The sequence below is a fragment of the Parasteatoda tepidariorum genome, chromosome 5 (genome assembly GCF_982258835.1).
Source record: "Parasteatoda tepidariorum strain Cologne lab strain chromosome 5, Ptep-v5.0, whole genome shotgun sequence".
Classification (NCBI taxonomy): Eukaryota; Metazoa; Arthropoda; class Arachnida; order Araneae; family Theridiidae; genus Parasteatoda; species Parasteatoda tepidariorum.
In genome coordinates, this window is record NC_141759.1 from 68,321,502 (window position 1) to 68,348,560 (window position 27,059).

Here is a 27,059-nt window from a genome sequence, read left to right on the forward strand (position 1 = left end):
ACCTAACCTAACCTAACCTAACCTAACCTAACCTAACCTAACATAACATAACATAACATAACATAACATAACATAGCATAGCATAGCATAGCATAGCATAGCATAACATAACATAACATAACATAACATAACATAACATAATATAATATAATATAATATAATATAATATAATATAATATAATATAATATAATATAATATAATATAATATAATATAATATAATGCAATGTAATATAATGTAGTATAGTATAGTATAGTATAATATAATATAATACATTAACTTTATTAAACGACAAAGAATAAAATGGGCAGGCCACGTTATCAGAATGGACGAAGACCGTACAACATAAAGAGTTTTCAATGCCAGACCAGTTGCCACATGAAGAGGAGGTAGGCCGAATTTGAGATGTATAGATGGCCTAGAGAAATATTTTTTGGTCTTGAAAACTACAAATTGGAAAACACTAGCAAAAAAAAGGTTAGTCTGGAGAAACTTCTTGCGAAGGCCAAGGCTCACCCTGGGCTGTCGAGCCATTGATGATAATATAATATAATATAATATAATATAATATAATATAATATAATATAATATAATATAATATAATATAATATAATATAATATAATATAATATAATATAATATAATATAATATAATATAATATAATATAATGTAACTAGTGGGCTGCGCTCCCTGCTCGGTAACGCTCGCCAACCCCCGAAAATTGCTACGCAATTTTATATGGTTTGCTTCGCAAACAAAGCTCGCTTCGCTCGCTACTAACTTAGGTACATTGCAAATGCACAAAATTCTAAGAATTCAAAACAGTCATTCAAATCCATATACAAACTTTTTTTTTAAAAAAAAATGACATCTTTTTAGTAAATATTAAGTCATTAAAATAAATTTGAATTCAAATAAATGACATGTAATTCGTTAAACCTATTAGAAATGTGTTATAGCATAATTCGTGATATAAATCAAAAATCGTCTAATAAATTCGGGAAAAAAAGCGCTTTCGACAAAATACTAAAATAGAGATCTATCGACAAAGACTACTCACTTCTGCCTAACTTAATAGTATGAGATTGCCGCAGATGATGCTCTCTGGTTATTTCAGTTTCCGTTTTTAAAAGCGCTATATGTTGAGCCACCTCAGCTAGATTTGGCATGTGACATTTTCAGCGGCAGTCATTGGTCGATTCGCCGTGTAAGAGGAATAGTAACGTAAACAAAACAAAGCAAACGTTGCCACCGGTGGAAAAGAAATACAGCCAAAACTTGGGAGCCACGTAAGAGAATTATATATATTAGATAATCAGCTGTGGTCAAAACCACTTTAAATCAAATATATCAAACAAAAAATCAAATCTTAAAGCATTTCTTTTTCAACGTATAAATGGTGATACATTTTTCTTTTAACTTTTATAGGACTAGCAATGTTTTGATTCAAAGTTTAGAATTTAAATCAGGTAGCACAGTTATCAAGTGCGACCTTAAGCATAGCTTTCTAAGTTAAGTTACATACTTTAGTTCTTTGTTTTTAAAGAATGTTTTTTGCTTAAAGGGTCGGCAATCGTTTAGAAGCAAATAGTTTCATAGTTTTAGTGGTTTATTATATTTTTTGACTTACTGTTGCCAGACTGGACATTGCACCTGTCAGGATTAATATTTTTGACCCCTCCCTTTCTTTGTCTCAAAGTGTCGCACTTACCACTACCCGGTTGTTACAAGTGACGCCATTTTCTATGAACACATTCTTGCAGCTCACAAACAGTGCACAGCGTTATGCACAATATTTAAAATTTTGTTTATTGAACTTTAACTATGTCACAGTTTATAATAAGGTCATGTAAGGGGTCCGCCTTTGTTATGCTATATTTAAGTTTAAACTAGCCAATTTTAACATCTTGATAGATGACATCTTGATGACTTTTAACAATCATTTCCTCCAAACTTTCTCTACCACTCTTAAAAATTTTCCCGCTTGTGGCCACTCTGTATGAGTTTTAATGATATTTGTGAGCTTGATAAAGATTATACATTTACCCATTTAGTATGAAGTAAGATTGAGGAAATACGAAAATTGTTTACTAAGTTGATGGCAAGTTTTTTTTTTTTTTGATACTATTCCATTAGAGAAGGTTAATGGCAATGGTTAACCTTTGCTTCACCATATCAAACACCGAATATAATAATCTATGAATAATAATCGATGCTTGGTATTTTTAATAATCTTATTAATCAAGGGATATAACTGCCATTGCCCGGTTTACTCTACACTGATATTTTTTTAAGGTTAAGTGCCACTGCCTAGTATACCTTGTACTAACGTTTTTCTAAGATTAAATGGCCTCAATATTCGCAATACTGGCCGTTAAGGCGAAGGATTGCTTTTGTGGTTCCGGATTCACTCACCGTGATTTGGCGATGTTTTACGGCCTCCTTTAACAGAATGGTACCATTTTTACTTTAGTAAAAATTTTCGATGCCACATTTCTTATTACCCGCTCTCTTTGTCAGAAACTGTCACGATTTCACAAACACCCACCTCCAAGCGCGACATCATTTGTGGCTGGCCTTTAGGTAATTTGTTTCACAAGAAGAACAATGCTATGAAGTAGCCAGAATTTACGCTTAAGGTAGAAAAAGAGTTTCATTAAAAAATTTGTAAATAATGTTAAGAATCAGAAATAAAGAAAGACATCATTGCTGCTATTTCCAAAAACTTTACAAATCAGCACTTGTTACACATACTATTTTTAAAACTCAAATAAGGAAACGAATTTTTTTAATGTTATTCTCATAACATTCTTCTTTTTAAGGATACGCGTATTTTTATAACTATAGACACGTTATTTTTTCACAAATTTTGTTCATTTTCTAAATCTTTAAACGATTCAAGTCAAAAATCAGTTTTATTGGTAGACTCTGTTAAATAATCAGTTTCTTCTTGAAGATTTCGCCTTTTCTTCCTTATTTTACGAAATCGTTTTCGCCACCAAGAGGGCAGCCAAATTTTCTGAAGCTTGCGCTTCTTTTTTCCATCCTTACATTTCCCAAAACATTTCTTTTGCACTATGGAATAATCTGTATTATCGAAAACGTCACAACTGGCGTTAAGAGCAGTTTCTCTTGCATTATTGCTTTTTGGCCTTACTGAAGGCAGTTCTACTACTTCTCCACAAGCAAGTTGGTGCACTAAAGAAAAATCTGTATTATCGAAGGTAGCATGACTGGTGATAAGCGTAGTTTGTCTTGCATTGTTGCATTTTGGTTTTATTGAAGGCAGTTCTACTATTTCCCCACCAGCAAAATGGCGAGTTGAATCGTGATTTTCCAAGAAACTCTCAGCTTTTGTATTTACACTGATCTCATTCAACTCAAGTTTATGAGGTAGAAATTGTGAATCAGATTGACTTATATTGTTCGTACCGTCACCAATTAGATAACTTTGGATATGACTTACATTTGCTGTTTTGTTTTCATCAATAGGATTACAAAATATATTTGTGTTCATTCCTTGATAAATCTTATGTTTTGAACAATTTTCTTCATCTAAACCCTCCTTATTATCATTCAAATAATTTGTGTTCTGGGAAATTCTTTTAAAATCAGTAAAACTTGGCGAAATCAGAACACCAGAACGTGAACTGGTATTATTAGTTTGGTGATATTCAATAGAGGTAGTCTTTTTTGCGTTTCTTAACTGCAAAGTAGTGAAGAAAGATTTGTCGGTTTCCTGATGTGACAAAAAATATTGATTTTTAGATGAGAGTGTGTTATTTTTGTTCATTTCAAACGTCTTGTTACTTTTTTCAGTGCATTCTTTCCCCTTTATTTCACTCGGGATAAAGGATCCCGAACTAAAGGAAAAGTTTTTGCTAAGACTAAAACTGTTTTGCTCGGCATCAGTACTGCCTTGCGTTGTTTGCCCATTGCTAAAGTTTTCTCCAAATTTTTGAAGATATTCAGATACATTATTGGTCTGTGAATTCAAAGAATAATGAAAACCATTCTTTCCTAAATTTAGGTTGTGTAAATTAGAATCTGAACTACTTTTTTGAACTTTGAATCGGATCATCTGTACATTTTGTTCCTTCATCATCTCAGGAAACTGTTCCAGAATAGTAATGCTCTGAATTCTCTCAAATGATTGTACAGAAATATCAGTTTGGATTTCTTTGTTTAGCATATGCGTCTCACACGCTGTAAGATACAGTGATTTGCCATTTTTACACATGTCTTGCTTTTTACAGTTTTGATCACCGGACATTTCATTAAATAATTTGTCGAGAGTAGCACTTCTTGCAAAATGGGAAATCGAAAGATTTTGCAAGCTTTTGCATCTTTGCAAATTGAAATGAGCAATTTCATTTTTCACATCATAACCTTTTGCTTGACTATTTTTGATATCCTTGATAATGACTAGTCCTTCCAAGTTAGCATTATTGATTTTGTCCCAAAGAGGTGCTTTAGTGTCATTTTCAATAGGTATGGGATTTAAGTTGTTATTTTTCCAGTAGTGGCTTTCCAAATTTGATTGTAAAGATGTTTGTTCATATTTTCCTACAATTTTATCCTCCATTTGATTTTCGTTGATAGAGTGATGTAGCTCCCTTTCTTTCAATTCCTGATTATCATATAACTCCCACAATCTATTTACATCTTCATTCTTTCTTTGGTTAGTGCGGTTTAAAAATGTAGAAATAGCTGCGTTTCGTGCTGTTATTCTATATACGGGTTCATTTTGCAAAAACAGACATAGAAATATTTTGAAATCGAACACAAACGCTTTACTTATAAAAACTGACGGATTCGCTAAAGTCAAAAGTTTCGCATCTAAGGCCTCAACCATTTCCAATGCGTTACTCACTTTTTCCCCAGTTGATTTTATTAGCTTTAAATGATTCGTAAACATGGATAAAAACATTTCGCCACAAGCCCATATTTCAGCACATATTGCATCAAACTTCTCTGAAACATGACAATACAACTCTGGCGCATGATAGTAGTCCTTAAGACACATTTGGTTCTTCTTTACCAGTTCGGCACACTTTAAATCACTGAAATCAAAAATAACAGCTTTGTCTGACAACATTTGAATGGAAATATTCTTGTCACTAAGATTCATCAGACACAATTGTTTTTTGTGCAAGTAATCTAATCCCCACAAAATATCTTCAGCATAAGCTTTCTTGCGGTCGATACAGTTCGGATTATTAATAAAGTGTTCACTGTTGATGATTTCACTTAAACTTTGCTCTACTGGCAAGGATATAAAAACACTTTGATGTTCGTTGAGACTCACAATATCAATTAACGGGGCAAGATTTTCGTGCTTTAGCTTAGGCCAATGATAGTTTTCGCCTTCATTCGATGAATACACGATTTTACCCGACACCAAACGGTGATTTGTCGCATCTTCAAAGATTAATCTTTCGGCAAAATCACCCTTCATGAGAATATCCTTTAGTTTATAATTTTTGTTTCCTTTTTGCTTCCATAAATATCGTAGCTCTAATAGCGTATAAAGAACCTTGCTCATTTTTAAAAATGTAGCATCAAGTATACTGTTTTATTTAAAGTAGAAATATATAACGATCTACTCATTCTAGGTTATTTTGTTTTTAACTTTTTTTAAATGCTTATATGAACCGAAATTTTTTAAATTTTAGTTTTTTTAAAAAAAATTTTACTATGCGTATTTTCAAGTCTTTTATGCATTTTAATGCCTCTATCACACGAGAGAAAAACATGAGCAACTGCAAGTGTAACTGCAAGTGTAAGTGAAACTCTAAGCGCAATTCCTCCGTTCGGAGTTGCCGAAAGGGTTGCTTAATTGCCTGAACGGTTGCATGTAATTGGGTTACCATATTTTGTTATTTATCTTTACTTTTGGCTCATATTTCATTTTATCATATTTTATTATATCATAGTTTCTGAACGATGTTCGTAAAGGGAAGAAAAAGAAATCACAGACGCTGTAGAATATTGATTGATTTTGATTTAATTTTTTACATTTGTATTTGTGTTAAGTCTTTTTTTCAGCAGCAAATTAAAATTCTAAAAACTTTTATTTCCCCAATAGTGAAGTAGCATAGTATAAAAAGGATTATGATTTCAACCTCATAATATGAGATGATATTAAGATATCATTGAATTTCATGCTGCGTCCCTGAAAGGATAAGGGGGTGAAAGGGAGATGGACTTAAATACATGCTGCGTCTCTAAAAGGATAAGGGGGTGAAAGGGGGATGGACTTAAATACTATCTAGAATTTTGATAATTTTTTTTATCTTGATTTGAGTGACTAAGGTATAAAACATGGTGCGTAGCGTTTTCGAAAAGTGCTTAAAGGTGCTTATTTTCGATGTTCATTTTTTAAAGGCCCTTAAAGGTGCTTTTCTTAATGGGTGTTTTTAAAAGGTGCTTTATTTTCCCTTTTCGAAAATGAAATTTATGAAAGGGAATGTCGATTTTCGCCTCGTATTATGTAAAAACGTGTTTTTCACATTTTTCTATTTCACGTTTTCAGAATTCATTCAACCACGATCAATTTCAGCGTACCGTCAGTCCATAGCGTATGAAAGCACCAATCATTTTACAGATTTGGTGAAGTACTTGCGAGTCCGCATGTGCGTTTAGTGAGCTGGGTTCGGTGAGATCCTTGCTTTCTTATGTGCAACTCTGCTGTATTTTGCAAGATATTCTCAATTTCAGGCTTTATTTTTCACCCTCTGAAATCGAACCGAAAAATCTCTTGATCATTTTTTAATGGCTAATATAATCAAGAAAAGAGTTCTTTGCGAATTCTAGTTATTTTATCATGATCATGTGAAGTATGAGATTTATTTTGCATTTTGTCAATTTACATAGTGCTTAAAAATATTTTTTGAGTGCCTAAAATGTTCTTAAAAGTTGCTTACTTTTTGTTGAATTTGGCTCCGCACCCTGTAAAAGCATAGTTTATTTATATATATTTACTATCTAACATGCTAGCTAGGCAAGTGCGGTATCGTTATCTATTTATACGCTAAATCGAATGAGAATAAAAACAAGCTGTCTGATTTAATAGTTTAGCTACTCGAAAATTTATAAAAGTTTCATGTGTAGAAAGGACAATTTTATGACTTATACCATTTTATGCAACTGACATTGCTATCTAAACAAGTAAGGCATTTCTTCAAATTTAATTTTTTAAGCTTAATTAAAAAAACATAGTCCTTTGAAATAATTCTTTAGAAGAAATGAGGGTTTAATGTATGAAATATACAATTTTTGACTTTCCTTTTGCTCATAAAATATTTATAACATCAAAACTATTAGTTCTATCAAATCAATTCTATTTTTTTAATTTAGTCTAAAAAATACATAATAAATAATGTCTATACTACTAATGTCTATACTACAATGTGTCAGAATTTTAATGTCATCAAATTAATTTACATTGCATTAAGGAATCATCACGCCCGGTGGCTGAGCTGTAGCTCTTCGCGCTGTCGTGCCACAGGTCCCTGGTTCGATCGTCGGGCCGAGCAAGGTTGACTAAGCCTTTCATTCCTTCAGCGGGTCGATAAATGAGTACCAAGCATACTTGGGAGCTAAACACTGGGGGTTTCACGTATGGCTGACTACCTAACCGGAACAAATGCTCCTGCATCCCAGAGCCCAAAGGTCAAGAAAACTGAGATGGGCACAGAAGGCCTTGGCCCTCTGTGGGCTGTGCCGCTGAGTTTAGTTTAGTTTTTAAGGGATCCTCAATTTTATTCATTTACACATTGCATATCAGGAGTATCACTTTTATGAAAATTATTTTTCCAATTTCTTAATAAAATTGTTTTTTAAGTATAAGAGGATTTTCAATGTCATACTTACAATTTATTATTGTAAAATTTTAAACATTCTTTATTGATATGAGATAATTTAATTAAAAATTATAGGATTTATTTTAGGACAAATTTATTGTAATATACAGTATATAAATTAAAATTTATTTATAACTATGAAAAAAAAAATATTTTATTAAGAACATACTTTTTATGTATCATATTATTTTGTTACAGACTTTTACATGTTTTGTTTTGCATTTTAAATAATACAAGAATCAATTTAAAAAACAAAACATTTATTGTCAAGTGAAACATTTAGAACATTACTCATTTTCATTTCTTATTTTTTAATTTCTTTCATAAAAACAGTATTGCATCTCTTTCCTTCTTCACCAGACAAACCTTACAGGATTATCCGAAATATCTGAAATAAAAGAAAGAAATCACTTTCATGATAAAATTTTACCAACACATTATTAGAATAAGAGAGATTAAATACCATTAGTTTGAGATCATTTAAGTCCTTAGGTATCCCCTTTACACTTATTTTAAGTTTGACAGATATTTTGATTAGAGTTCTAAGATTATTCTATACACTAATGAAAGATGGCAGGTATATTTGGTTTTGTAGTTCTTATGTTTGGATTGAAATTTGTTTTAAGAAAAATAGATTGTATTTATGATCGAAGACTATTAAAAATTTATGTATATTGAAAAATTAGTTAGGTACACTTACATACTTACTGTCATTGTAGAAAAGCTAAGTACCAAAATATAAATGTGAAGTATAAATAAAAAGTAAAGTATCATTAGTAAATCATCACACACACACACAAAAAAAAAAAGAATTGAGGGGATGAATATAGAAACAGACAAGGAGATTGGAAATTTGCATTTTAGATTTTCAAAAATTAAAAGAATTCTTAGGGAAGAATAAAATAATTAATTCACAAATAATTATAATAATAAAAAAATTTCAAATAATCGGACACATGCTTTTACAATCAACAGTAATAAAGTTTAAAATTTGAAAATAAAGAAATATAATCATTATTATATTTTATGTTATAATAATGTAACGAAGTTTGGCGAGTTGCTTGGCGAATATTTCAAAGTAAAGCTTTTCGCCAGTATAAATCTTTACATATATAAAAATAGAAATTATTTTCATTTAAAGTAATTAACTTTGATCGGAACAAATTATAATAAGTTTTAATTTTATTAGTTTAAAATAAATAAATATTTTAAAAGAAAATTTATCTAGAAAATAGTGTACTATACTCACCGATACTAAAATGATGTGCAGGTTCCTGTTATGGTAGTACATCAACTGCATTGAGATGGTTATTTCATCGTGTGAAAGTATTTTTAATGTTTTGATTTTAAAGAAAATGTTATTATTAAACTAAAAAACTGTTCCGTTTCGTCTATAAAAAAATTTCATCCGATCATACTCTTCACCAACGTCGCCGCCATTTTTATTTACATTTGTATATGTCATCACATAAAATTGAAACGTCATAAAAAGCAAACGATCTGATTGGTTCATGAAAGAAATTGCCTGAACGGTTGCAGATATTTCGTGCAACCGTGATTTCTATATCACACGAGCGTTTTTTGGAGAAATTTCACTTACAGTTGCACTTACACTTGCAGTTACACTTGCAGTTGCACATATTTTCTCTCGTGTGATATAGCCATAAGTCTTTCTAAACTGTAGAGATGTCCAAATCAGAGGCTGAACTAGATCAGTGTTTCACTATCATTTAATCAATTTCAGTTTTCACTATTCCTATGTGGCGATTCGTATGGCGTATTCCTATTTGTTGCATCTGCAACTGATTGATCATTGATGGATTTCCATAGGACAAATTTGTGGAGTGACGTAAGTCTAGAAATTTCTATTGTCTGAACCGAGAGGAAACTAGATTAATTTTGAAAAATAAATTATAAGCACCAAGAGGAGTTCTCACTCTAATACTAGAGCATAGTAGGCTACGTATTTTATTTTTTAAATTAGGAGGCTGTGCCCCCTGCTCGTTGGCTCTCGCCAACCCCCGGAACTGCTTTCGCAGTTCATTTCGGATTGCTTCGCAATCCGATACTCGCTTTGCTCGCTCATTGGATACGTTCTTAACGTCTAGTTTTTGTATACTTTTTTGAACACTGAAGTTCCGAAAACTTTTCACTGTAGAAAATTCTAAACCTGTACATTTTATTATTAATTTGAAATTGCAAACAGTTCACATATTTTTCTTAATCACACTATTCTAAATTTCAGTTGTTGAGAAAAGTAACTGTTGTAAGTTTTGTTTTAAAGTCTTTCCCACCAGAGGGCTAAAACCATGTGTTGTAAAACAATATGAAATAGTACTGAACGCCGGATGTAAAGCATCGGCTTCGATGAAGATAATTTTGTGAGAATTTTTTTGATAATTCGGTGAGAATTCACCCGATTAGACATATGATGCTCACTACGTGCTCTTGCGAGCCGAAGCCTATCAATTAAAACGTATTAGCGTTTTATATAATATAGATTAGCCACATGATGCTCAATACGTGCTCTTGCACGCCGAAGCCTATCAATTAAAAATGAAAACTGCTGCCAACGCGAGAAAAGAAATATCATCGGTTTTATTGATACATACGTATTAGCGTTTTATATAATATAGATTATGGGCAATGCTTTTTGCTCTAAAGCATACAGTGCCCCTCTATGGTAATAAACTGAATTACTAATTGAACGATAAATTTCTCGTTTTATTTAATTATTTTTAACATAATTTAGGAAAGTTTTCTTAATGGTTTGAATTTTTTATTTTCTTTAAAAATTCCACTGGGATGTTTCACCCCTGCTCGTTCCGCTCACCATCCTTCGTTATTGCTTATCATTCATCATTATTTTTGTTTTCTAAAACGTCAATATTTTCTATAAAACACAGAAAATTTTGTTTTCAAAATATGCAATTATTTTAGTTTCATGTAAGAACATTTTGTTAATATGTTAATTGTAACGAAATCGACGACTACCTAGATTTGAAAAATAATAAGTTGCACTTGAAAAAAAATTAACTTAAAGAATATGTATTGTATGACCTAGTAAGAAGAAATAAATAGGAAGCAATTTTTTCGTTGCTCAATCTTAATGATTCGAGGGAGGGGACTCAAATTTGCTAATAGTTAATGAAGACGATATTTTAAATTACGAAATCAGACACCAAAACGTATCTTCTCTGAGTAAACAATGGACAGATCGGGATTTCTGACTCTTAAAGTAAAGGGGGTAGCCACAATCTGAGTAATATGGTTTTAATGGTTTGGTTTGGGGACGGTCTAAATTTTGGATCCCTTAGTTCTTAATTTTGCTTCGTGTGTATTTCGCCATATCTCGAGCACTTTTTAGGCAAATTCAAAAATGTTAGCACACTTAATATAATTCTTTTACCCAATGATAATTCAAAGCAACACTTTTTTAATATTAATTCATTTTTTATTATTTTATTTAATAATAGTCGAAAAATCTTTGAATTCTAGAATTCTTTGAGGTCTAGAAATTCTCACATCATTTTAAAGAATGTAATTTTATATAACGAAATATAAAATTTGAATGAAATCGATTGAATAGTTTCTGAGCAATCGAGTTTAAAAAAAAAGTCAAGTACATATGAGATATGGTGAAGTACGCAAAAAGTTGAATTAAAATAAAGAAGTGTTTTGTCCACCCCCCTGACGAAACTATTGGGACCGTATTTCCGAGATTTGTGGCTACCCTCTACATTTTGGGAGTCAAAATTCCAGAATCGTCAAAAAAGAAAAAAGTATTCTTATTTAGAGAAAGAACGTTTTTGTATATGATTTCGTAACTTAAAATATGATCTGCACTAACTAATTAACATATTTGAGGTTTTGAACCATTAAGATTGAGTCCTAGTAAGTGAAAATCTGATCATTAAAAAGTTATTCTGAGTGTTTTTTTCTCCTTACTGGGCAAAGAGCAGAACTGAAAAAATTTAACATCTAATAATTAGTTCAAGAATTATTCACTAAAAATTTATAGTAAAAAAATAACATGTAGGCTGTTTGTGGGCCCCAAAAATGCAACTGCAGAACTGAAATTAAACGTGCTGAAAGGGACATTTTTATTTTGAACTTGATGCAATTTTTTTCTTCGGAACTCTACAATTATTTTGCACGTTATTGCAATTTTAAGTGTTTTTACACAATTTAGACACATTTTTTGCTTCATTTAATAAGTTTGGTGTAAAAAGTAACAAAAAAAGAGGAATAAATGTAATAAAAAAATAAGAGAATGAGAGATTAGATGTCAGATATAAAATTCAATATTTGTTTAGAAATTTTTAAATTTATAAAAAGTTCCAGAGAGATAAAAAACTATTTACAATTTGAACTGTCATACGATATAAAGTTATTGTTATAGGTTATTAACGAATAAAAATTACTTCTCATCTATTATTTCACATCTAACATTCCCAATTAGTAAGCTTAAAAAAAATTCAAGTACAGTTGATTATTTTTTAAATCTAGGTATCGCTTTCGTTACGATTAACCTGTTAACAACATGTCCTTCGAAAGTTTTTTTATTTTATTTTGTAATCTTTGTTAAACAGTCGATCTAATTTCGGGTTTGCGACTACTAATGTTCAGCACCGTAGCTTTGAAAATTTTGAATCCAACCTAGAAGACAAGTGGACTCCTGAATCAAGTATTGGGAGACATTTACCTTCGTGGGGGACTTTTCTGATAGAAACCCTTATTTGCGTTAAATGGAGAGGAAAACTGCGAAAACCTCTCATGGTTAGCCTGACGGCAAGGGGACTCTAAAACGTGAACTATCTACAACTAAGTATATTTTATGTCAGCACTGTAGTCGGAGGGAGCCGGGTGCGGAATTCGCATCGACTAGCCATCACTAGATTTCGAACCCGGTTCACCTCATTGGATGGCGAAGCGCCACCTCTTAGATAAAATTATAGTAATTATATTTTATACTTTAAGTAATCTTTTTTCTCTTTTAAAAGAATAAAACAATGATGCAAATAAAACGAAAACTCATCCTAGTTTTTCAAGTAAATAAAGTAAAAAATTGCTACGAATTTAATTTTTTTAAAGAAATAAATTTATGATAACAATAAACAGTCAAACAAAGCGATTCCCCCTTGAGTCATAAGAAAAAGGAGTAACTTAGCAAATTTCAATGCTATTACTTTGAAAAAAAAATCCGTAAATTCTTTGAATATTACGTTTAATGAAGAGTCATCCTGTTATGCATTTTTGAAAACTGAACTTATAAGCTTTATTGAACTATTAAAATCTTGGTTCTAACTACAAAAGAAAATTTTCTTTTGTTCTTCATTATCCTTTTTAATTTGAAGTATTCCACTCAAAGTATTTAAAATGAACCTAAATTGAAGTGTTTTGTAAACTTTATTTTGTGTCTTCATAAAACAATCTCTTTTTATTTATGGTAATAAAAATTTAAGGGTCTATTCAACTTTAAGATACAATCTATTTGTCGTTAACTTTAAACATGATAATTTTTTTCTTAAAAAGGAAACTTAATTTCGAAAAGCCTTTTTTTACCTTCTTCTTTTTGAATTTTTTACAATAATGCTAATGATTATCATTTTATTTAAAAAAAACTTTAAATGAAGCACTATTTGTTAGCAATTTTTATTTTTTAAATGCAACATTTCTCATTACTGAGCATAAACGTAATAAATGCTCGATGGTAAATTTAATAAATAGTGCATTTTGTACTGTTGAATAATAACAGTTAGTTAGAGAAATGTAAAATCGTAAAAAATTATGGGCAATAAAATTGATAATTTTTATGGTATCAAGAATAGTATTGAATCAAGCAAGGCTAAAGTTGATTGTTAACTAGTTTATCTTAAAAACAAATTTAAAATAATTTTCTTTTATCCATTCAATTTCACCCTTAGGTGATGTGATTTAGAAAGTTTCAGTTATTGTGACCTTAATAGATAATGTTGTTCATTTGGCTATTGCATAAAATGAACTAAAAGATGTAATAACTTTGCCTTGCTATAAAATTGCAATAAAACATTCAAATTTAATTTTACGATTAGTTGACTGAGTATATTTTCAATATTTTGATAATTTCACCAAAGTAGTTGCGGATTTGTTTATTTTTGCTGAAGAAGAGATGTATTTTAACAGGTAGAAACTGCAATAGGTAGAAAGGGTTAAAAAAAAACCAATTGTATATTTACGTAAAATTTGAACAATCTCATGTTCGTAAAAATCTATAATTTCATTGAAGGGCTTACAGTTTATCTGTCATAAAATCACTGTATACCATTCTGTCAAATTATAACTGTTTTAAGAGTATGTATCAAACTTTAGATAAGTATAGAAATGCTAACTTTATCGTTTTCTGCATTTTTAATAAGGCTCTACAGAACTTTAATATTGAACACACTTTAGAAGGTTCATCCTCATATAACTATAACTAAGTACAGAGGTGCCGACTTGCTCCAGATAGCGGATAAATATTTTCGAGTGGTAGTCTTTTAATGTATGATTCTCGGTTTGGTAAATTCAATTTATCGGTTTTTTACTCACCATTACTTCTAAATAAATCGAAAACTTATATGATACGCCACGTTGAGCGATTTAAAAAGTTAGCAAAATTAACCGAAAGTCTGCAAATTTTAGTTCGTAGATCTGTATCGTATTTTAAAAATATTTTTTTTTAACCGGAGTAGTAGGCATCTCTGAAAGTAGAGTTTAGTATAAACTTATGGAATATTTATATTTAGTGGTGGGAAGAATGACTTCAAAATTTTAAAATAAAATTCACTAAAAAAAGAATCATGCATGAAAACATAAATTTTGCTACCACTGAAATAAAAATCTCTACAAAACGGAGCAAGTTGGCTTTTTAGTAAGTATACTGATTCGGGCTCCCTTCTTTCTTGCAAACAAAACTATGCTAATTGTATACCTTTTCCATTATGTGGATGTAAGATAATGCAATGTTTATGCATATTTAATATTTTTTTTGAAATTTTCGAGTTTTTTTTCCGATGAAAAGTGTTTAGTTTTTTACATAAGAAATGTTGATGCATCTCTTATCTGTAAAAATAAACAAAATCATATTCTTCTTGCCTTTAGTTGCAGTTAACAAAATGCTGAAAGAATATTTATGTAAGTACTAACTTATTTGGAATGTTTTATAATAATTTTACAGCATTGACAAAGCTATTAAAATATTTGACTTATCTTATTCAATAGTGAAACGAACAGCATTTAAAGTCTTAAAAATGACAATTTTGAAGGCTGGTATAAAATCATTGTACACCTTACCACGAAAAATAAATAAATCCCCTATTACACCCCTTTGGTGTGTCTAACAAAGTGCAGAAATATTTAGTCATCTAATTATCTTTCTAAAATCTGATTAATTTTGAATAATTTATTATAACTCGGCATGGGCAAAGCTATTAAAACTTTTGGTTTATCTAATTCAATAGGCAGATGAATAACACTATCTATTAAGGTCTTAAAAATGGAAATTTTCTAAATCATATCACTTAAGGGTAAAATTGAAAGTGGCTTCTTTTAATTGCGGCATAAATCACGGAGTAAAAGAGCTGTTATAACTCTAACTTTCGGGAAAAAGGAATATTACCGCATTAATGGCATAAAGCTCATTTTTCAATCCTCGCCTCCAACTTCACAATGCCGGGGCACATTAAATTTTACTAAATTGCACCATCAGTGGTTATCCTGGGAAGTCGAGCGAAAATCAGTTTTTGAAATTATTGCCTTCCATCGCACATTTCCTCTGGCAGATATCTTTCATTATTGAGATTTTTTTTTGTAATCTTAGAAGAAGGAAATAATTTCAACTTGGAATTCTGTGAGCGCGTAAGAGCTTTAAAAAGAATTTATGAGTTGGAAAACATCAATAAATTATTTTGAAAATTGTGAGAGATAGAAAGTTTTCCCCTAAGTTAATTTCAAGACATTCTTGAAGAATACCTATAACCGAATTGCATATTGAGAATGGTACTGCTTATTTGCAAAAACTCGCAATAATTGTTTAGTAGATAAAATTTAGCTTCTCAAGGCTCTGGTAGATGGATTCTTTTCGAGTTAACTAGATATTTTTAAAATTTAATTGAATTTGTTTAAAAATTAACTTAAAAAGTAGCATTATTGGTAATGCTGAGGGTTGTAGTTTAGTAAATCAAGACATACCTTCAACCTTGGTAAATCAAGACATACCTTTAAAAATAAATTTTTTAAATGGTTCTTTCAGAGATTTGTATTCTATTAATCTAGTAAAGTTGTTTATAATATAATACGATGATTTTTTTAAAACAATCACCAGCCACACGTGCCAGTTCTTTCAAAAAAATTCCCGACATTCATTACCAGTCAAGTGCAGGTTGTTATACTATATTTATAATTGACAAGTTGTAATCTGTAAACATAAAACCAATGTTAAATTTTATTCTTTAAACAACTATTTTAAATTTTACTATAAGTTTATTTTTAATAAACATTATGTTATTGTTTTAAAGCACCAAAAAATATTTACATATCCAAGTCCATGATCAATTGAAGAAAGTTTTAATTACAAGGTTGAGTGGTTAATCATTGAGAAGTTGTAATCTATTAAGATAAAATCAGTGTTAATTTTTTTTCCTTCAGCAACTATTTCAGTTTTTAAATTTTACAATAGATTTATTTTTTAATAAACATTATATTATTGTCTTAAAGCACCAAAAAATATTTACATATCCAAATCCATGATTAATTTAAGAAAGTTTTAATTACAAGGTTGGTTGGTTAGGAAAGTTACAATTCAGTTTCAATTCAAATGAAGTAGGGTAAACCAACCAGGGAAGGAACACTACCCAGTGAAGGAACATTTCATATATATTGATTAAAAATAAGAATATGAAGGTTTTTCTTTAGATTCATTGGTAAGAATAGCTTATTGCCAAACAATAGGAAGTCATCTAGCTATGTTTGGGATTACCTGGTCACATAGACGTCTCTGAAATTTGTTATTATCTCTGCAACGCCTTGTTTCTTTGAAAAAATTATAAGGTGAGTGTTTGTATTTATATATTTGAAGTGGAATTAATTGCATGTAATAGTTTTATTTTTCTCACTGTGAAAAAAAGAATTCAAAATATAGGTATTGAAGTTACGTTTTATTTTTTTTAAGCATCATAGCACAATCAAGTACTGAGATAAGGGGATGTTTATTCACTGGATCATCAAACGATGAAAAATCAGTGAGGGTACAAATGTTCCTTTACTGGTTTTTTTCTAAGTTAATGAAAATGAAAGAAAAACTTTAATTTTCTTGTACCTTTAGTGATATTTTGCATCAAAAGTATGTTAAAAATACAAAAAACAACTTCTAACCAGTGATGGAACAGTCATATTCCTTTACTGGGGATAGATTTCCCAGTGAATGAACAGTATGTGTTAATATGTTGACACTTCACTTTTCAATTCATGATTACAAAAAAAAGTTAACATTTTCCAAGTATTTGTAGATTATAATTTCAAGCATAGGCTTGTTTTTAGATATTTGTATGGCATATAAATTCATAAAAAGCATTAAAAAATAACCAAAATTAAGTGTTCCTTTACTGGGTGTTCATTCACTGGTAAGAGTTGTTCATTCACTTGGTCTTCTTACTACTTGTTATTTGAACCTCCTAAACTTTAAAAAAATATTGTTTAAGTTCTCTACAGTTTTTTTACATAATTTGCAATTAGTAGCAAATATGTTGACACTGTCATTTAACTAAAATCACTAATTTTGAAATTAGTATGATTTTTTAAAAGGCAAGCGAAGCTTAAGTGTTCCTTCACTAGTTAGTTTACCCTATACTAATGAATTTTTTGTTAATTATTTAGAAATACATCGAACAAAAAAAGATTCCACACTGCATGTCAAATAATTTATTTTTCTTTGGGAAGAGAAAAAAAATGTCATGATGAGTAAATGACAGTTACAGGCTTTGACGGTTTTCATGGAAAAACTGTGATTTAATGTGTTAACTTTCGCTTAGAATGAGGCTCAATTTTATATGGTAGGTCATAAACAATTGAAAAACATCGTGTTTCTGAGAACGATCGTCAAATTAAAAGTGTACTGCAACGTGTTAAGGAGCAGTGAGGTGCGACTACAGGTGATGTTGTATGTTTTCCGAGAACTAGATGCACGTTACTTTAAAAAGAAGTAGTAAGATGAGTCCACAGGTGACGTTAAATTCGTTGTTTTGGGGCAAGGTACAAATTACCATACGCACTTTTTCACAAATATGCATCTTTCGGTTATGCTAAATGGGCATCCATTTCATCCTTTTCAGAGAGTTACCATAGTTTCAGTACTAAAAGCTATTTTAAGAAAAAAAATATGACTTACCCCAGGAATCATATCTTCAAGCATTGAAATGTTGACTTTATTAAAAACAAAGTCTTCTTCTGTTTGATTGTTTTCTTCAAATTGTTTGGAATCAAAAGGATCCTCGTGAGAGATCTAAAAATGTTTAAAAATGTATAAATGCTGAGAACAGAAAGTATTTTACAAACATATTCTGTATTTGTCAATCATATAAGTTAGAAACCGATTTTCGGGTTTTTTCAAAAGAAATTTTTTCCAAATTTTTTCATGTAATTTTACTTTTAATGTTTCCTAATGCATAAGATTACTTTATTTTATTTTAAAGCCGTTGTTGAACAGTCGACCGAATTTTGGGTTTACGACTAATAATGTTCAACTCCGTAATTTTGAGCTCAATCTTGTGAACTATTTTTTTGATACAGAGACAAAAAAACTCCTGGATCAAAAGGTAGAAAATTTCCTACGTGGAGAACTTTTTGATGTAACTAACCCTTTTTTGCGTTACATGGACAAGAAAACCACGGAAACCTCCCACCGTTAGCTAACCCATAATCCGTCTACCACTGACGATATTTTACATCAGCATTGTGGTCGGTGCAAGCCGGATGCGTAATTCGTATCGACCAGCCTTCGCTGGGATTCAAACCTGGTTCACCTAATTCTAAAGCGAACACTTTATACCCTGAGATTATATCTTAAACCAGAATTTTATGAATAACTTTGATTCAAACTAACTATTGTTGAGTTGTCTGGTAAGTTTGTACCGAATTTCGATTGGCGAATTTCCCAAAGCATGAGCTTCTTTGAAAGCCTGGCATTTTTTAATTCATTTCCTAAAAGGGATGTAACGCTGAATCAGTTAAAATTATAAGCATTTTCTATTATTGTATTATTAAGTAATTGCATGATTTTATAATGCAACATTTTATGATAAAGGATATGTTTCGCGTTTAAATTACCGTTTTACAATTATTCAACGACAGTTAAGTTTTATTTACTTTTTAATAAATTTTGTTCACTCTTATAACAAATTTAATTTAAAAGTGATTTCAGTTTACGCATTAAATTAAAATAATTAATTCAAAATATCTATTTTAAATTCTTTTTCTAATATGAATTAATCATTCGCACTCTAACTTAGTTATTATAACGCTTTTTTCATCGAGTTTTTCAAAACTATTTAATGAGTTTTTATGGTACCAAAGATTAAATAAAAATGTACGAAACATATTTGTGGATGAAGTTGCAATGGTAACCAAGCTAAACTAGTGAATCGGAACTAAATCTGTGCTAATAAAATAAACGAATTTGAGATCTTTTAATAGAATAATTTTTAAAAAAAATATATGTTTGTCCTTAAGAAGTAGAAATAAATGCGAAGCGAGCAAGGTATCCGATATGAATTGTAACCGACACATACGTATCCCATAAACAATTATCAGATGCAGTATGTGCACGACTACTGCTCATCATCTGTTTTTATATATTTCATATATGAGTTATAACAGATCCGTAAATATTCCTTAACACATTGAATGTTACACTAATTTTACATGGCTTGCTCGTCTGGCCACACGGTAAATAACTACAAACTAAATTTGCAAATATAGATAGATTTTGCATAAAAGGTTTAGCATGACATATCTGAATAAAGTGGTGAATTATATATGCCTACGAATTGTTTAAAAATAGTGGTGGGTAAAAATCTACTAAATTGAATTTATCAAACCAAGAATCACAATAATTATGTAAATTTTAATAAATTTTCTGCAATTCCATAAAAGAGTGTAAATTTTATAGTTCTATATCATGTTATACGCTGTCAGCCAGCTGTTTTCGCGGCCGATGTGAAAGGTCGGTGTCAGCAAGCGGTGGCAGACGCAGCCTAAATGTAATTTCAGTGTCAGCCACCGGTGGTTGACGCGGCTTGAATGTAATTTCAGTGTCAGCCACCGGTGGTTGACGCAGCTTAAATGCAATTTCAGTGTCAGCCACTGGTGGTTGACGCTGCCTAAGTGTAATTTCAGTGTCAGCCACCGGTGGTTGACGCGGCCTAAATGTAATTTCAGTATTAGCCACCGGTGATTGACGCGGCCTAAATGGAAAGTTCAGTGTCAGCCACCGATGGCTGAAGTGGCGCTCAACGTGTTAAACAATTATCACATGCATTATGAGTACAACTTTTGCTCATCAGCTTTGTTTTTTATTTATTATATATAAATTATAATGGATCCATGAATATCCCGTAAACAATTATCACATGCAATTAATTACTCTCATCGCCTGTTTTTGTATTTTATAAATATGAATAATAAGGGATTCTTGTAAAAGAATTTATTCAGTTTCCGAAACTTTCTTCGCGAATGAGAATAAGGGATAGATTCTTATATTTCTGTGTCAACAATCACTGGATTCAGGATATATCAAATTATGACCTTAGTTGTATTCGGAATTTCTTTTAGTTCCGATACTAATATTACGCTCCATTGAATTAAGAACTTTCTGTACTACGGTTTCGATCGCATCAAATATGTATTCGATCCATAAGAAAGATAAAGAAGAGTGATACAGATTTCTACCATAAATTCATACGAGGCATTCGAATAAGAATGATAACATTAAATAATTCACGTACTTTTCATTAGCTTTCTTTAAAAAATTTATAAGAAATTCCAGCAACAAATTTTAAGATAAACATTATATAAAATGAAAAATAATTTTTTTTCGAGAATGTCTTGTTCCATGAGCTGTTTTTATTCCTTAAGGATGCGCGTAAGGAAAAATTTATATAATATTTATGATTTTAGAATAAAGCATCTTCAGACATACTGCAGAAATGCATTATTTAAGAAAATAGGTTGTTCTTCAAGTCTTAAAACTTTTATTTTTAAACTCTGATATTTTTGTTAGCGAACTTTTAAAAAGAATTAGAAATGTTGTTTTCCATTTTTATTACCGTAAAATAACTCACATGTCAAGATACTTCTTAAGGTCTTTTATTCGCGTTTCGAACAAACACATTCTTCATACTCCTTTGCAAATGAAAATGAATTGTTCTCAAAATGGGCTTAAGATATACGCTTCTAAAGTTATAAAATCCTAAATAATGTTATGTAAATCATATATTCTTCTTTCGTAACATTATTTAGGACTGTTTGTCTTATTAATTAAGTTATTTTTTTTAATTATAATGTTATTTTTTTAATTATAAATTGAAACTTTAACTTTAAAAATCTCGAAAACTTATTATTATTATATTATAATTTTATGATACAAATATCATGGATGAATAAGTGTTTTTGTTTTGTTTTCTCTATCATTAAATGTTTAACAGATCTTAGAAATTTTCGTGTTGCTGATTTCAAATCTGCGTAGTTTTTCTCTTCCAAGCTACAGATTTCTATTTAAAAATGACATTTTTAGTCTATCTTCTGCGAAGTGTACAAGTTTAGAAACGTTATTTAAAGCAGAGGTCGCGTAAATGTTGTGACAAATTTCTAGGGGAGTTAGAGTATATCATAAGCATAAAATTGTCTAGGAACCCATGCCCCGGAAACTGTTTTTAGTGTGTTTCTGAACAGGTCATACTACGGAAGAGCTCCTAGTGGCGTAGAATGATATTTCCGGGCATGGGTTCCTATGGAATTTTTATCCTGATAATGAGCCTTAACTCCTCTAGAAGTTTGCCACATTATTTACTCTACCCTCTGTTATACATAACGTTTTTAATCTTGTACATTTCGGCAAAAAATAGACTGAGAATGTCATTAGTGTGTTTCTGAACAGGTCATGCTACGGAAGTGTTCCTAGTGGCATATAATATTATAACCAGGCATGGGTTCCTATGGCATTTTAATCCTGATGATGTGCCCTAACTCCTGTAGAAGTTTGCCACAGTATTTACGCTATCCTCTGTTATATATAACGTTTTTAAACTTGTTCATTTCGACAAAAAATAGACTGAAAATGCAATTTAAAAAAAATCTGTATCCTTAGAAGCTAAACTACTTTCAGATTTGAAATCCTCACACCCGAATCGGGCAAAATCAAGCATTTGAATGAATGCAACAAAAAATTTGTTTCTCAGTGTAATCTTGGAGAAGGAAAGTAAGCTGTTAAAAGATTTTTGACTGAACAGCATTAGAGTTCAAATTTTTCTAATAGGTATCAAACAGTAATTTAAGGAGAGGGATTAAAGAAATAATGATTGGAATGATAATAAAAATTACTTATGAAGAGGGCAAAAAAAATACAAAATGGAATAGAGAGCTATACTTGTCCAGGCATGCCAACTTTTGATGCTTTTTTAGGAAAATTTCTTCTCTCAGTAGCTAATTTTATTTAAATAACCGATCCAATTTTGGGTTTACGACTACTAATGTTCAACTCTATAGTCTTGTAATTTTGAACCCAGAATCCTGAAGACAAGGGAACTCCTGGATCAAGTATTGGATGAGCCGGGTGCGGAATTCGTATCGACCAGCCATTGCTGGGATTCCTACCTGATTCACCTCATTGAAAGGCGAATGCTCTATCCCCCGAGCCACCACGACTAGTTTATTTTTTGTGCGATTTTTTGTTTTATAAATTTAAAGCCACCACTACAGGAAAATAATTCAAAAGTTCATATGAAATGCCACTTTGGTTTAGCTGTTTCATGTTGAAGCTTTTAAAATGTTGTCAAAATTACCAAAATTCTGAAATCTGTAATTTTGTAACTGTCTACCATTCTATAAAATATTTTGTAAAAAGTTTAGAAGTTTTTAGCCCTTCTTGCCGATCACTTTTTTGCATAATTATTAACCCTATCGTGGTATTTATCGGATCGCAAGACAAAAACTTGTTCAATCCAGTTTAGTAGAAATCACATCCTTTACCCATTGATATATTAGGACCGGAAAGTAATGTCGTTTCGGTGCATTTGATATTTGTCATCAAGATTCTATTTTTAATCAATAATGTATTCACCCTCGCAACAACCTTTCAATGCCGGATCAAAAATGAATCGAAATGGATTGAAAAAAATGATCAGAGTTTTAAAACTAACGAATATTTAATGCGCCTAAACGAAATTACTTTCCGGTCTACCTAATCGATTTTGGAGACTGATTTTACCTGTTTATAGAACCTTGTTCCGAGTGTAGAGTACTATGTGTAGAAAATCTTGTCTCTAGTGTAGAAAACCTTGTCTCTAGTGTTGAAAATAAACTATGTGTACAAAACATTGTCTCAATTGTAGAGAATTATGTTTAGAGAACCTTGTTCTTAGTGTAGATATGTGGGATAAGATTACATTATTGTCATAGATAAGGTTTTTTTCCTATTCGAAAATAGGAAACAGTTGTTTTGAGCTAAATCTGGGCTGTATGAGTGTAACTTCAAATTTCTCATTTGAGATTTTGCAAAATATAGTTTACTTCTCGTAATTTAATGCGGGACCACTTTTAGACGTCTTGCCATTTTAATGCCTCTGACACATCTTCGATCAGAAACTAGCTATCTGCACAGACAACTAGAGCCATCTGTCTCCACTCTGGGAAATATCGCTATATAATTTTTTTTTCAAAATGTTATGCTCTTAACCTTTGATTTTGGATCTATTCTCGTATAATGATACTTGTAGTCTTTTTTTAATAAAATTCTTGAAAATCAATATTTGGTGTTTAGCCATGTTTGAGTGGTGTGTGGTCTCCAAGCACCTTTTCAATTTCAACCCATTAATGCTTAGTTAGAAATATATAAAACTGATTTTGTACATTAACTGCCATGAAATGACAACCACGAAATTATAGAAAAATCGATCCTAAGGCGTTTTCTTTTGTGAGTGGAAAATAAATCAAATATTTTGATTGCTACTTTTGACAATATATTTGTTTAAAATATGTTTATATATTGCAAGATGAAATATTTTAATCATATATTACATAATTTCATGTTATTACGGTCGTCGAGTAAGAGTTGTATTAGTGGCAGCACTCCTTTTTCAATGTATAAATCTTAGTTTTTAAAATTAAAAAACTTTTCAACTCTGATATGTTAATAATTTAAACATACCTAGTATAAGTTTTTCCGGTTAGAAGAAATTCTTATAAATTTTGACGATGTAACTTCCAAATTTTATTGTTATTTTACCAGCACTTCGTGAAATATTCCAGAACGACTGCACAAGTTGGCAGCTACACATGTAGTAGAAAACGTTTTTTGGATGAGTTACCATTAATCTTTATATTTTGGTACCAAATGTAATGGTAGATTGCAGATATACTAATTAATTTTACATATTCTTACGCTCCTAGAATGTTTTAGAGCAGGTGATGTTTGATATAAAAGGCTGGGAAATCATTCATATGAGTTATAATCAAATATGCAAGGCGATAACTACCGAGTGTGGACTCAAGGTGAGTATAAACACCATAAAACGTCATTGGAGTGCAGCTGCATTGTGTGCAGATTCATATATATAAAAAAAAAACCTCATCCAGACAAAGAACATTGGATGATCCAATTAAATTTTGCAAAGGAGCAAGAAGTATGGACAACTAAAGATTGGAAGAAGGTATTTGGAGTCATGAATCTAAATTCAATTTGTTTGGAAGTAACGGGGACGTTTTATTCGTCGCTCAAAAGGCACTAGAATGAGTACTCGATATTAATGACCAACAGTAACACATGGGACCAGGCTATGCTATTAAAAGCTGATAAATCATTTAGCTGAGTTATAATCAAGTAGGCAAGGGCATAGCCACCGACTGTAAACTCAAAGTGAGTAAGCACACCATAAGACGTCGTTTGAATGCAGCTGGATTATGCTCACTGATTCATATTTAAAATAAACCCTGTCATCCGGACTAAGAATTGGATAATCCAATTAAATTTTGCAATGGAGCAAGTAGTATGGAATTATTAAAGACTGGAAAAAGGTACTTTGGAGTCATGAATCCAAATTTAATTAGCTTGAGAGTGATGGATGCTGTTTTATTCGTCGTTCAAAAGGCACTTGAATGGATCCCCGGTACCAATGACCAACAGTAACACATGAAAACGGATCAGTAATGGCCTGAGGAGCTTCGTACTATGCTTATTAAAGCATTTTAGAAGTTCACATGCAATTTTATGCTCGTGGAAGCATGTTTCAGCAGGATAATGATCATAAGTACATCTCAAAAATTGTGACAAGTTGATTTCTAGCTAAGAAGGTCAAAACGTTGAATTTGCCGAGTCAATCACTTAACTTTCATCCCATGGAACACCTTTAATAATTTATTGGTAGAAAAGTCAGGGCGCGGAAGCATTTTTCAAAGGCAGAACTCCAGGATCTTCTTTCGGAACGGGCAAACATTCATTCGTTAATTCCACGCCTTGGTTAATGCATATGCTGCAGTCACCAGAGTAAAGGGATATGCAATGAAGTATTAAAAATTAACTATGTTTTCTTACATTATTTCAATAAAACTTTAGAAAAACTTAATCATCTCAAAACTTTTGATTTCAGTTTTCAAAATTCCACATGAAACCTTATGCTTGTAAAAAGACACCACTTGTGTTTGGTGTTTATAAATTAAAAATTTTCAAGTCTTTTACTAGTTCCACCTCATGGAGGAGGATTAAAGGTATAAATTACTAAATTATATCATTTAGAAATTTTGATAATAGAAAAATTAATTAACAAACAGTTTTTAATTAACAAACAGGTTTCCCAAGAGTTTCCATTAATATTTATATAAAAATATAGGAAATATTTCCCCAGTCATTTGCAATTCAGAACAAGAATTCTTTTCTAATGAACAAAATATTATCATTCCCAACGCAAAAAATATTTTAATAGTTTGTTAATAAAAGGGAAGTTAAAAAGGTTTTCTTAAATTTTTCCTAGTTTAATTGATATTTTACTGTTGTTTTGAAAATTCTCTCTTAACAACCGTGCAAGTAGGCTGCAATGCATATAGTAGTTTTCCTTAAGAATTATCATTAATCTTTATAGCGAAACACTTTATCGACCAATTCAGAAAAAGAATGGCTTTTTAATAAACAAATTGTTATCATTAACTAAAGCATTAATTTATTTCAAGCTTGCATATTTTCTGCTTTTCTTAAAACCTAGCTCCTGAAATTTTACTTTTCTCTTTTTAAACGTCAAATCAATTTCACAAGACTTTCAGAAAGTTAGTCTTTCAAACAAAATAAATTATATGATTTTTACGCAAGAAATATTTCTCTTCCATTTATTTCCTTTGCCATTTTTTCGAATAAATCATATCTGTTATTTATTGAAGCTAAAGATAAGACAACATCAATTTTCTCTAATTGTTGCCTTTTTGAAATATCAACTTCGACTTATTAATGGAGTAAGAGACATACATTCTTTTGAAGCGTTTCCCAAAACATAAATTTCTTGTAGTTCCTTTAAAAGAAAAATATTTAGTCTAAGTATTTATAATCTTCATGACTTCTGTTTTTTCAGCCTTTAAACTGGAATGGCGAAATTTTTGCATGAAATAAGAGCAGTTCATCAGATTTTATTCTGAACAAGCTGTCAATCTCTGCATTGCTTGAAGAAAAAATATCTTTCAATCTTCGTAAACAATGTGCATTAAAAACTTGCTATGTTAGCGTTATTATTTATAATCAGTTTAAACTGACACTTAATAAATAACATAATTTTTTCGCTTAGCCGGTGCCTTTATGTTATTAGATCAATCAAAACAAATTTTAGAAGCAGTTATTATTAAAAAGAAAAAAAAACTTATACGTTGTTAAAAATTTCCGGATTAATTTATGGTATAAATTTGGGTGCATTATCTGTAAAATCT

General features: G+C 30.7%; 1 protein-coding gene across 3 annotated transcripts in view; it reads right to left on the minus strand.

The window, feature by feature from the left end:
• LOC107442454 (endothelin-converting enzyme 2) overlaps window positions 1-27,059 on the minus strand; it is a 229,558-nt gene that overhangs the window by 36,762 nt on the left and 165,737 nt on the right. For all 3 annotated transcript variants that reach the window (XR_015433761.1, XM_087164159.1, XM_087164158.1), the window contains exon 8: window positions 18,271-18,384. Coding sequence is in view for 2 of the 3 variants with exons in the window: in XM_087164159.1 (XP_087020285.1) it covers window positions 18,271-18,384 (114 nt within the window). In the remaining variant the exon portion in view is untranslated. The remainder of the gene's footprint in view (window positions 1-18,270; window positions 18,385-27,059) is intronic.